We start from the raw sequence: 12,722 nt of genomic DNA on the forward strand, positions 1-12,722 counted from the left end.
CAGTGACCCATTTCATTCCTTTTTCTTAAATTTGCCATCACAGTGTTGGTTTCATCCGAAAGCTTGTCTTGTTCATGAGGTGACAGCCAGCAGCAACTAGAGCAACACGTTTTTTGTTCTTATGGGGCCTGAGAAACTCAGACTGGCTTCTCTTCCCAGAGCCCCAAGCAAGCCTCTCCTTGTGTCTCATTGGCTCAGCTGACTTAGGCCTGCCCAACCTTGAACCAGTCTGTGGTAAAGCAGGTAGAATTACTGATTTAGACTAATAACCTGCAGTCAAGGGAATATTATAGAATCAACCAAAATGTCTGCATTTATCTTAAAGTGCTATTGTTTAATTATCCTAGTATATTTGTGTTCTTTTTAAAAGTTCATTTAGCATGTTGAAATATTGAATCCAAAGAAATTGATGAGGAACTTTCTTTTTTTATTAGGACAAACAGAATATTCTGTGGCCTAAAAGAGCAGATTGTGCAGAAAGCTATCCTAGAGTCCCTGTTGGCGGAGAATTGCCAACCTATTTTCTTCCTCCGGAAAACAAAGGACTCAGGCAAGTGCTGATGGATTGGCAAAGCACTTGATTCTGCATAATTGTCATCTGGCAGTTCTTTGAGAGCACCAGCCTTGGACTTGAAAGGTTAAGTCTTTATCTTGACATCACCCAAACTTTGAAAATATGAAACTTGTTCCTTTTTCTTGTGCCAGGATCCACGAACTCAACAGTGATGATTATTCTTCAGAAGAAGAGGCCCAAACCCCTGACTGTTCCATAACTGACTTCAGAAAAAGCCAGACTCTGTCCTACTTAGTCAAAGAATTAGAGGTCCGCATGGATCTGAAAGCCAAAATGCCAGATGACCATGCACGAAAAGTAAGGCTCACTTAGGCTGGTGTTTATTGCCGTCCATTCTGGGTGACTTCACAAGCATCTTAGATGGAACAGAAATTTGATAGAAGTCAGTTGTTGATCTTTAACTTTATAAAACTAAAGGATAGAGTTAAAGAATTGTTGAACTCTTAAAGAAATCAGTCATACTATTGAATGGGTGCCAGGAAGGTATTCCTCCCGGCTGCTGCTGACATAGCCACCTAAGCCCTGTTCCTCTTGCTGAGAAGTCTGCAAGCATGAGTAACTCAGAACTCTCTGTTGACCTGATGGAGGCCATTCTGACCACTTCGGTTTAGCTTTGTATCCTCCAGAAGTTTGTATAAATTGGAAGCTTGATTCTCTTTCTTGGCTTTGTGAACTCTGTTTTGGGCTTATTTGAGGTTCTTAGGAATTTGTATGAACGTGATAACCACACACAAACATTTTTATAAATAAGTTACGTTATGTTGTTTTCTTTAATTCTCTTAGTTATGTGTAACTAGGAATGTTTTATTACTGACTATAAATTCTGTATTACATACCATTCCATAGATACAAATGAAAAGATAACCTTTTTACAGAGAAAACAGACCATCACAATGACCTTTTTTTAAAAATTAATTTTAAAACTGCAAACAGTTACTACTTACATTTAACAAACATTTACTGAGGCAAAAAAAAAACAACAACATTATGTGCTAGGCACTGTTTAGAGTGCTAGGAATGCAAAGATAAATAGACCATGATTCCTGCCTTGGAGTTGCTTACAGTTATATGAATGCTGCAAGAACATAAAGTAGACTAACTGAGGATCTGGTGTTTAACACTTTTTAGTTATAGGAAACTAGGGCATACAAGTGAGCAGGTCAACACCTGTTGGTATTTCTATAACCTCATTGTTACATGATTATAAATATCTATTCAAATTAGCTGTTCCTGAGGAGCTCAAGTAGAGACTGCTATCTATAGAAATTCTTTTCAAATGTCTTTCCTGTTATATTCAATTGAGTCAATCTTCCTTTTGTTGTTTTCAGATTTTGCTTTCCCGTATTAATAACTATACTATCCCAGAAGAAGAAATTGGGTCTTTCTTATTTCATGCTATTAATAAGGTGAGTCACTTACTTCAGACAGCTGAAATTTAAGTGCTTGCTAACTGTTAAGTAAAAATTAAAATGCATGACTTGGGCTAGTATACACACAATACAATAAATATACAGATGATGTATTGTGGAATTATATACATGAAACCTGTATAATTTTATTAACCAGTATCACTCCAGTAAATTCAATTAAAAATAAATAAATAAAATAAAAATTAAAAAGGTAGAAAGTGCCTTTAGACAAGTGTTCTCTAAAACAAAAACAAAATTGCCAGGCCGGTGTGCCTTAGTGGTTGATCATCGACCCATGAACCAGGAGGTCAGGGTTCAATTCCCATTCAGAGCACAAGCCCGGGCTGGGAGCTTGCTCCCCAGTAGGGGGCATGCAGGAGGCAGCCGATGGATGACTCTCTCATCATTGATACTTATCTCTCTCTCTCTCTCTCTCTCTCTCTCTCTCCCTTCTCTCTGAAATCAATAAAAACATATTTTAAATTTTATTTAAAAGAATGAAATGCATATATTGAAAATCTTTTTTAGAACAAGTGCTGTATTCTTGTACTAACTGAAGTATTTGGGGTTTTTTTCAGCCAAATGCTCCTGTCTGGCTGATACTCAATGAAGCTGGACTCTACTGGAGGGCGGTAGGAAATAGCACTTTCGCTATTGCTTGTCTTCAGAGGGCTTTGAATTTGGCTCCACTTCAGTACCAGGACATTCCTCTTGTGAACTTGGCCAACCTTTTGATTCACTATGGCCTTCATCTCGATGCTGCTAAGCTGCTACTCCAAGCTTTGGCCATCAATAGCTCGGAGGTGAGGTTTTAGGTTCCTTTGTAATCACATATGCTATGTGGGGGTAACTCAGATTCAGAGAAGAAGTTGCATATTTCGAGAGGGCATGAAACAGATTTTGTTTTATTTTTGATGTGTTTATTTCTTTATTTTAAATGAGTGAAATTTATAATTATGCAGTTCATCTTTTTTTAGAAAATTACACTTAAATAAGAATGACATAGCTGCTAAAAATATACTGCCACTTTTTTATGTCAGTCTGAAACATCTGGCTTTTCTTTGTCCTACTCATCGCAACATGCACGCTGCTTAATTTTATACTGTTTTACAACTTTAATTGACAGATCTCTTTATACCAACCAGGCCAGAGCACTAGTTAAAAGTTATTTTGATAAGAACAGAGGTGGAGCCCTAGCTGGTTTTGCTCAATGGATAGAGCATCAGCCTGCAGACTGAAAGGTCCCAGGTTCGATTCCGGCCAAGGGCACATGACTGGGTTGCGGGCTTGATTCCCAGTAGGGGGCGTGCTGGAGGCAGCCAATCAATGATTCTCTCTCATCATTGATGTTTCTATCTCCCTCTCCCTTCCTCTCTAAAATCAATAACATATATTTTAAAAAAAAGAAAAAGAACAGAGGTGGATTGATATTCATGTCTTGAACCTGCCACATGCAGTCCATGGAGTGACATCACTGCTTTGCAGTTAATTACTATATTTCATAGTTTCTTAGAAGCCACTTCTTTTTTTTTCATATTTTAACATCTCAGAAATAAGGATATATGTTACAATTGATATCATCTTAAGTTTGATAAAATGCAGTTATAATAAATATGTAATTAAATTGCTTTTATAACTAGTGTCTAAACGTTTGTAGGTTTTCTATCCAAAGAAATTTTTAGAAACAGAGTGCATGAGTCGTTAAGTTTTCTTTGAGATATCCCAGAACTAATTTTTTAAGTATGAGAAGAAATATTGCCTTGTTAAGAGTGTCCTTTGAAATCCATAGCTGGATTTTAAGCAAAAGTTTACAATCACTATACTACACAACAAGTCAAGTTGCTGAAGAAGTACGTCAAATATCTCTTGAACATTTATCATGTGCCATGTGTCGTGGGAACAGTGGGAACAGATGCTCTATATGAGATGTGATGAATTGGCCTACAAATGGAAGGCTGATACAGCTGTGTTCCCCTTGCTACTTTTCACTTTCTGCTGCCACCAGCCAAGGCAATTAGGTAGTATTCTTCTGAAGAAAAGAGAGCTCCTTTAGAGATTACTTGCCTTTCCACTTTTGAATATGATACTAAAATATCAGTTGTTATAAACTGTGTACTGAAACAAGAAAAAAAAAACAAAAAACTAATCAGGGTAGATAATCCCAAATAAAACTTAATCAGTACCCCATCCCCAGCTGTCAACATTTGGAAGTATTTCCTTGTTAAGCTTTTCTCCTATGTAAATATTTCATAGTATTGCAACTCTACTGTACTGGTGATATTTAAAACTTATTGTATAAAAATAATTTATTACTGCATAAGTTTTTATAGCCATCAATGTAAATGGTTCTATAAAGATTCAGTGAATTGGTATATCACAGCTTACTGTTCCATTGTTGGATGTTTAGGTTACTGATAGAGTTTAGCTATTGTGAATATGGTTTTCTGCATGAGGCCTTTTCTGTATCCCAGATAATTTTCTTAGTAAAGGTAGCTAGCACTGAAATTAGTAAGTTAAGAAGAGAATAAATATTTTAATGACTATAATACAAAATGCCAAGCAGTCCACCAAAAGACTTGGGCCAATATACATTGCCATAATTAAGATTTAACAATATTCATTTCATCTGTATCTTCACCAGAATTGGGCAGTTAAAATAACTGCTAACTTTTACTGTTTGTGTACTAGAGCCAGGTACCATAATGAGCACTACACATAAAATAACTCATTTGATCCTCACAACACTCTATGCGATAGGATTTTCCCATTTGATAGGTAAAGAAACTCGATAAGAGATATATCAAAAATCAGAGCTCAGATTTGAACTCAGGGAGAGAGACCACAGAGCTCACATCTTTAGCCAAGTTACAGTGCCTCTGAATTTACATTTGTATAACAAGTGTCCTTTAAATTTTTTCACTTCACTAACATAAATTTATCTTTTAAGTTTTAAAGTAAAAGTGCATGTATGCATGTTGCTCATTTTGTTAGAATTTAGTTGTTTTTAATCTTATATGAACTCATACAATAGTCTTTAGCTTTATCTGTCATGTTAAAATATTTTCTCTCTTGGCCTTTTTGTCTTAGCTTTTAAAAATTGCCCTTAAATTTGTCCATCTTTTTTCTTTTCATTTCTGTTGTTAGATATAAGGTGTCCCCATAAGACATTTGAAAAAAAATTAGTTCTGTTTAGTTTTTGTTTTCTATGACTTGTCTTTATATAATTAACTCAAGTAAACAAAAATCTTTCCCTATGTTATCTTTTAGATGTATTATGATCTATTTCAAGTTAAATTTTCTTTATGATGTGAGGTAGGGATCAGAGTTCACTAATCAAAGTTCATATCCACATAGATATCCAGTTGTTCCAGCACCATATCTTGAGAACACTATCCTTTCCCTATTGAATCACCTATCACCTTTGTTCTGAACTCCAGACTCCTTTACCCAACAGCTTACTTGAGATCTCCACTTCAGTGTTTAAAACACAATCAAAAACTAAAGGCCAAACTAAGCTTCTTAAAATTGTTCCAATTTGTTCTCCGTCTTCCCCATTTGAGGAAACAGTAAAACCAGGTCCTCAGGACAAAAACTTGGAGCCATCTGTTATACCTTTCTCCACCTCTTAGGGCAAATCCAATCTATTAGCTAACCTTGCTAATTCTATTTTCAAAATATACCTACAATTTCACTACTTATCATAATCTCCACTGCTGTCTAATTTAAACCACCATTATCTTTTTTCTGGATTATTTCAGTGGCCTCCTAACTGCCTTCTCTGCTTTTGGCCTTTGTCCCGTGATAGTCTTCACAATGCAGCAATCAGTCAGATTTTATGAAAACAAAAACAAAAACAGATGTCATTCATCTCTTCAAATCTCTGCAGTGGTTCTCCATGTAACTCACAGTAAAAGACAAGAATTAATAATGGTGAAGAAGATCCTACGTGACTGTGACCTTTTTTCTTTTTTGAATCCTTTACTCATTCTGTTCTAGCCTCACTTGCCTCCTTGCATTTCCTTGAACATGTTAGCATGCTCCCACCTCAGGACCCTTGCACTTCCTGTTCTCTCCACTTGGAAAATACTTCAGCTCCCACCAAGATTTCTTCATAGCTTGCTCCTCCATATCTTAACGTTTTTTAGAAATACTAACTTTTCGGTAAGCCCTTCCCTTACTACTCTATTTAAAGTGGCACTCCCTGCCCTAACCGGTTTGGCTCAGTAGATAGAGTGTCATGTCATCCTGCGGACTCAAGGGTCCCAGGTTCGATTCCAGTCAAGGGCATGTACTTTGGTTGCAGGCACATCCCCAGTAGGGGGAGTGCGGGAGGCAGCTGATCGATGTTTCTCTCGTCGATGTTTCTAACTCTCTATCCCTCTCCCTTCCTCTCTGTAAAAAATCAATAAAATATATTTTTAAAAAAATAAATAAAAATAAAAAATAAAATGGCACTCCCACCCTGGCAGGATAGGTAAATTGGTTAGATCATACCAATCTGATATACCAAGGTTGCGGATTCCATCCCTGGACAGGGCACATATAAGAAACAGCCAATTAATGCATGGATAGGTGGAACAACGAATCAACGTTTCTCTCCCCCAAATCAATAAATAACTAAAAAAATAAAAAAAAATGGCACTCCCTTCCCCATTCTAGTATTACTTCTGTCTCTTCCCTGCTTACTTTTCTCCATCACATTTTCTTCATAGTTGTATAATATTAGACTGTACGATCCACAAAGGCGGGGATTTATCTTTATTATTTCCTGCTGTATCCCCAGTGTCTAAAACAATGTCTGAAACATTAGCACATATTCAGTAATTATTTTCTGGATGAATTCATGTGGTCATAGCAATAATCATAACACTGTTTTCTTATGCAAAATATCAATACAATTTTGAAATCAAGGTATGGGGTTTAATTTTAATTTTAGCTGAGCCTGAACCACTAAGTAATACTTTAAATGTAATTTGAAAATTACGTATTGAGCCTCTTTAATCGAATCTTTTTGTACACCTTGGCTTGGTTAAGTGAGACATTTTAGATGACCTAACAGCCTGAATCAGAAGCAAGTAGTTGGATAAATCATAGGTGTTGCTTTTCATAGGGATATATTGTGCAATTTGAGAATAAAACATTCTTAGATCTTTAAAAATATTTTTCATAAAATAAGTGTAGAATAAATGGTTTGTATACAAGCAAATTACAAAAATATTAATTATAGGTATGTTTTAGCTAAAACAACCTAAACTGGATACTTTGGGGTACTTTTAAAAACAAAGTCCCAACAAATAATTGGAAAAAAACCTGATAACTAGAAATAAATAAAATATTTTTTATACTGATTACAAAGCATTAAGAGGAAGAAGTTCTAAAGTAAGTGGTGATATACATCGTGTTTATGGATTGGAAGAGTCAATATTAAGATGTAAGTTCTCTCCAAATTGATTTATAGATTCACTTCATAGGTGTTGCTTTTCTCTCAGCAATTACATGTATAATGTGTGTATAAATTGACAAGTTCATTCTAAAATCTACGTAGAAATAGATCTAGAATAGCCAAAAAATTGGGGGGTGAGAAGGAGAAAAAAACAGAGTTGGAAGGCTTATAACAAATTTCAGGACTTGGTATAATTAAGTCAGTATGGTATTGGCACAAATATACTCAAATATATCAACAGAACAACAATAGAGAAATTAGAAGTAGGCCCTATGGATATGGTCACCTGATTTATGACAAGGGCATACCTGTAGTTCAGTGGGGGGAGGGCAGGATAACCCCTGTGGGAAAAGAAATGAACCTTGACTCCTACCCCACGTTGTACACAAAAGTAATTTGAGATGGATCATGTATCAAAATGTGAAAGATGAAACAATAAAGATTCTTAATAAAAATATAGGAGAAGTCTTTATGATCTTACAGTATGCAAAGATTTCAAAAAACACTGACTGTAACTTAAGAAAATATATAAAAACTAAACTTCATTAAAATTAAGAATATCTGTTTATCAAAAGATACCATTAAGAGAGTAAAAAGGCAAATCACAGACTGAGAAGATATTTGCACTAAGTATTTGCAAAAAAGGTCTCATACCTTGTAGATATATCTATAGTAATAAAAGCGTAATATGCTAATTAGACCTGATCTTTCCAGACAAAGGTGGAGCTGCGAGGGAAGCCTGGGTCCTGGGCGCCAGAGGGAAGCCCAAATCTCAGGTGCCAGAGGGAAGCCGGTGCCGGCAGCTAGGGGAAGGAAGGCCTACTTTTGCATGAATTTCACGTATCGGGCCTCTAATATATATATATATAAAGAAGTCCTTCAAATCCATAAGGAAAAGATAATGTTGTTTAAAATGGGGAAAACAGCACGTACTTCAGAAATGAGGATATCCAAATGAAAAAATATTCATCATTACTAATTAAGGAAATGCACATTAAAACCACAGTGAGATGCCACCATCAGCTCATTAAAATAGCTAAGTTAAAAAGACTGACCGTACCAAGTCAGTGAATTGGTATTGACTGTTAGGAGTATAAATTTGTACATCCACTTTGAAAAACTATTTGGTTAAAACTAAATATCTCCCCTCCCCCTCTTAAGCCCACTGCTAAGTATATACCCAAGGAAAATGAGTACATATGCCTCTCAAAAGACTTTTATAAGAATGTTGATAATAGCTTTTTTCATAATAGCCAAAAACTGGATACAGTCCAGTAGGAGAATAGGTGAACAAACTGTAATATATCCACATGCTGGAACATTATATATCATTTTAAAAAGAATGAACTGATACACAAAAAACATTCAATTTCTTGAAACTTAGTTTTGTGTTGAGTGAAGGAAGCTACAAAAAGGTACATATTGTATACATACACATAAGAGAACATGCTATTTATTCCATTTATATGAAATTTAAGAACAGGCAGAGCAAATCTATTGTGATAGAAGTCACAACATCACAATGATCATTACCTCTGGGATTGGGGTTCAGTTGCCCTAGAACTGTTCTAAATGTTCTATATCTTGAAATGAGTGGTGGTTACAAAACATCATTGATCTATACACTTAAGACTAGTATACATTACACTATGTATTTTTTATCTTAGTATAAAGGTAAAAGATAAATTTATATTTGTGTTATATAGTTTAGAATTGGCTGGTGTGAATGAAGTGGGCAGTTAGACATTAGCTTTTATGGGGTAACCTTTAAAAAAAGCCAAAAGACCTATAATGTAAAGGTGTTTTGCAACTCTCAGAAATATTAATTCATTAACATTTTGCTGATTTTTTTCAGCCCCTGACCTTTTTGAGCCTGGGGAATGCTTACCTTGCTCTGAAGAATATCAGTGGGGCACTTGAGGCCTTTAGACAGGCTTTGAAATTGACTACAAAATGCCCAGAGTGTGAAAGCAGCCTGAAGTTGATTCGCTGTATGCAGTTTTATCCTTTTCTGTACAACATCACCTCTTCCGTTTGCAGTGGTAAGCAGCTATTAAGTGCTGGCAACATAATGAGTTCAACCAGAATTTCTATTCTAATCAACAGAACACAGAAAATTATTTTCTCCAAGGATCTAACATAACTATTATAATTCTAGATGCATAGGAAAGAAATTGTTTATTATTTACTCTACAGATACTTCAAGGTGTTAGGCTTAATTCTCTCCCAGAACCCTAGTTGAGAAAGACTGACTAAAATGAAGGATATTCAACTGGGATTGGTAGGCTCTGAGCTTTTGTTTTATTTCTTTTCCCCAAATATCTGATTTTTACAATGACTGAAATTTATGGTCAGGGATATTTTTCCTATCCATGAATTCAAACTGTAGCAATAAGATTTGAAGCAATCTTTCTTTTTCTATCCTCTTTCACTGAAGTACAGCCCCTTGCCTTTCAGTGAAGGTAATCTGGATCTTTACTGCACCTTTAACATAGTCACCTGACATTAGTGGCATCCCTTTGCATTTTTCCAGTTTCTTCCACGGCTACTTAGCATTCATACATATGCATGTGCATATGTGTATCTACCTGGGTCAGAATATTTGAGTTAATATCCGAACTATTATAAACTCATCAGTTAGAATGCTCTAAGAGTTCCATGATGTTTGGTAATTTACTTGTTTAACCTTCACTACAAGAAAAAAAATGAGTTTGACTTGAATTATGAGAGGTACAATTTATATATGTGTGAATCCTCATTGCCTTGCCATTGTAGAGCACACAGTGGGTGCTCTATTAATGTTCAAACTTAATTATAATATTAAAGCCGTTCAGCCCTTCACTTCAGATATATTTTTTTTTAAGTGGCATCCACTTGGTTAAGCGACTTGTCTAAAAGAGATTTAGTCCTAGCCAATTTGGCTCAGTGGATAGAGCATCAGCCTGTGTACTAAAGGGTCCCCAGATTCAATTCTGGTCAAGGGCACATACCTAGGTTATGGGCTCAATCCCCAGTAGGGGTCGTGTAGAAGGCAGCCGGTCAATGATTCTCTCTCATCATTCATGTTTCTATCTCTCTCTCCCTCTCCCTTCCTCTCTGAAATCAATAAAAATCTATTTAAATAAATAAATAAAAAATAAAAGATATTTAGTAGATTTGGCACCCAAAACTGTTTTCCTGATTCCCTATACTACACAGCCTTAGGATTTCAATGCAATGAAAGGCAGTAAGTGGTGCTTACACTTTTAAAAAATGTATCAGAGCCTGGTTTTTTAGTGAAGAAACCAAAACTCTCTCAGCAACAGAACTCCTTAGTTTTGCTGAGAGACTAGGGTTCTTGCATGAATGCTGAAGGTCAAAGACCGTGCTTTTGCAAGGCAATACAGTGGCTAGGATTAAATGAGATTCTTATAGGTGTTGGGTAAAAGTAAGTAGAAGTGTTCAGAACTTTAACAGTGCAAGTTATGGATCTATATCACCTTACATAAGCCTACAAAATGTTTTATAGGTTACTAAGGACAGCCTTGAACACAGGGTTTCACTTTTTACAGTATGCTGCTTATATATTAACTAGAGGCCCAGTGCACAAAAATTTGTGTGCTCAGGGGGGTCCCTCAGCCCGGCCTGTGCCCTCTCACAGTCTGGGACCCCTTGGGGGATGTCCACCTGCCAGCTTAGGCCCTCTCCCCCGGAGATCTGGCCTAAGCTGGCAGTCAGACATCCCTCTGGCAGCCCGGGAGCCCTCAGGGTATGTCTGACTGACGGCTTAGGCCTGCTCCTGGGGCCTAGCCTGCAGTTGGACATCCTTAGCGCTGCTGAGGAGCTGCGCTCGCAGCTGTCAGCCTGGCTTGTGGCTGAGTGGCGCTCCCCCTATGGGAGTGCACTAACCACCAGGGGGCAGCTCCTGCATTGAGCGTCTGCCCCCTGGTGATCAGTGCGCATCATATCAACCAGTCATTCCTGGTCGTTTTGCTGTTAGGGTCAATTTGCATATTACCCTTTTATTATATAAGATAGGATCTCCTATATATTTTCTTTACCTACTATCATCTCCCTCCTCTCTTGATTTGTTTCTATTACTGGGAAGAAAGTTGGTAGGTATATAGTGACCCTTTTCTAAAAGACCTTTATCTTAGCATTACTTTCGCATGCTTTTGCCTATTAATATTTGTTTATTGAAATTTATTCTTTTTTAAATTTTGTATTTATTGAATAATTTGAGGAAGGAATGTCAGTTTGTTGGTCTACTTACTCATGCATTGATTGGTTGCTTTTTGTATGTACCCTGACTGGAGATTGAACCTGCAACCTTGGCATATTGGGGCAACGCTCTAACCAACTGAACTACCCAGCCAGGGAAATTTATTCTTATTTTATGGTACTTATGTCAAGAGAGAAAATTCAATTGTCTTGAAATTTTTCCCCAGAGCTTAACTTCAAGCCCAAGAAACTAATAACTTGAAACAGATCTTTTCTAAAGTTGTCGTGTCTAATAGTTCAGATTATCCCAAGACTATTATTGGATCCCATACAATAACATTAAAAGAAAATAATTAGGAAAAGGGAATACTTTTTTAGTTCTTTTAGAAAGAACTCATTCATAAATACTTTTTAAAATGGATGGCTGTTTTTACATTGTATTTAACTAGTTTAGAAAATAATCTAACATCTGCTAGCCCTTAAATAAATGCTGGTACCCTCTAGTAGAAATGTATGCTGTAACATTTTCTAGGTTTAAAAACTCATTGCTGGTACTGAATTAATTTCAGCATTGAATTTTTCTTTGACAATGTTTTTTGTATTTATTTCCACAGTAATCCTGCACAAGTAATGTATTCTGTTACCTTTGAACACTGATTCATTCAGCTTAAAAATAATCACTATGCTTACAAAATTTTCCTACTTATAAAAACTTTATAGCTAAAAATGTATCAATTAGTACAAAATTATTTTGCTCATAATTGTTCCACATTTGTATTAATCTAGAAATCATTTATTGACTACCATTTGTTAGGTACATATGTTCTTATAGCAACTGCTCATCATCTCTCTCCCTACAATGCCACTTAATAAAGTCTTCTCTTTTATAGGTAGTTTTATATTGCCACTATCATTTCAAGGGTGCTGGGAAGGAAAACTTAATAGATTTTTTTTTTAAATATATATTTTATTGATTTTTTACAGAGAGGAAGGGAGAGAGACAGAGAGCTAGAAACATCGATGAGAGAGAAACATCGATCAGCTGCCTCCCGCACATCTCCCACTGGGGATGTGCCCGCAACCCAGGCACATGCCC

The 12,722-nt window shown here is 36.2% G+C and overlaps 1 protein-coding gene across 3 annotated transcripts in view; it reads left to right on the forward strand.

Annotated features, from left to right (window-relative positions):
- Positions 1–12,722, forward strand: part of TTC17 (tetratricopeptide repeat domain 17) — an 87,856-nt gene that overhangs the window by 38,124 nt on the left and 37,010 nt on the right. For all 3 annotated transcript variants that reach the window (XM_081099070.1, XM_081099071.1, XM_081099072.1), the window contains 5 exons: positions 435–550; positions 706–871; positions 1,903–1,980; positions 2,562–2,786; positions 9,282–9,468. In XM_081099070.1, coding sequence (XP_080955196.1) covers positions 435–550; positions 706–871; positions 1,903–1,980; positions 2,562–2,786; positions 9,282–9,468 — 772 coding nt within the window. The remainder of the gene's footprint in view (positions 1–434; positions 551–705; positions 872–1,902; positions 1,981–2,561; positions 2,787–9,281; positions 9,469–12,722) is intronic.

This window comes from Myotis nattereri (genome assembly GCF_964212035.1).
Source record: "Myotis nattereri genome assembly, chromosome: 9".
NCBI lineage: Eukaryota > Metazoa > Chordata > Mammalia > Chiroptera > Vespertilionidae > Myotis > Myotis nattereri.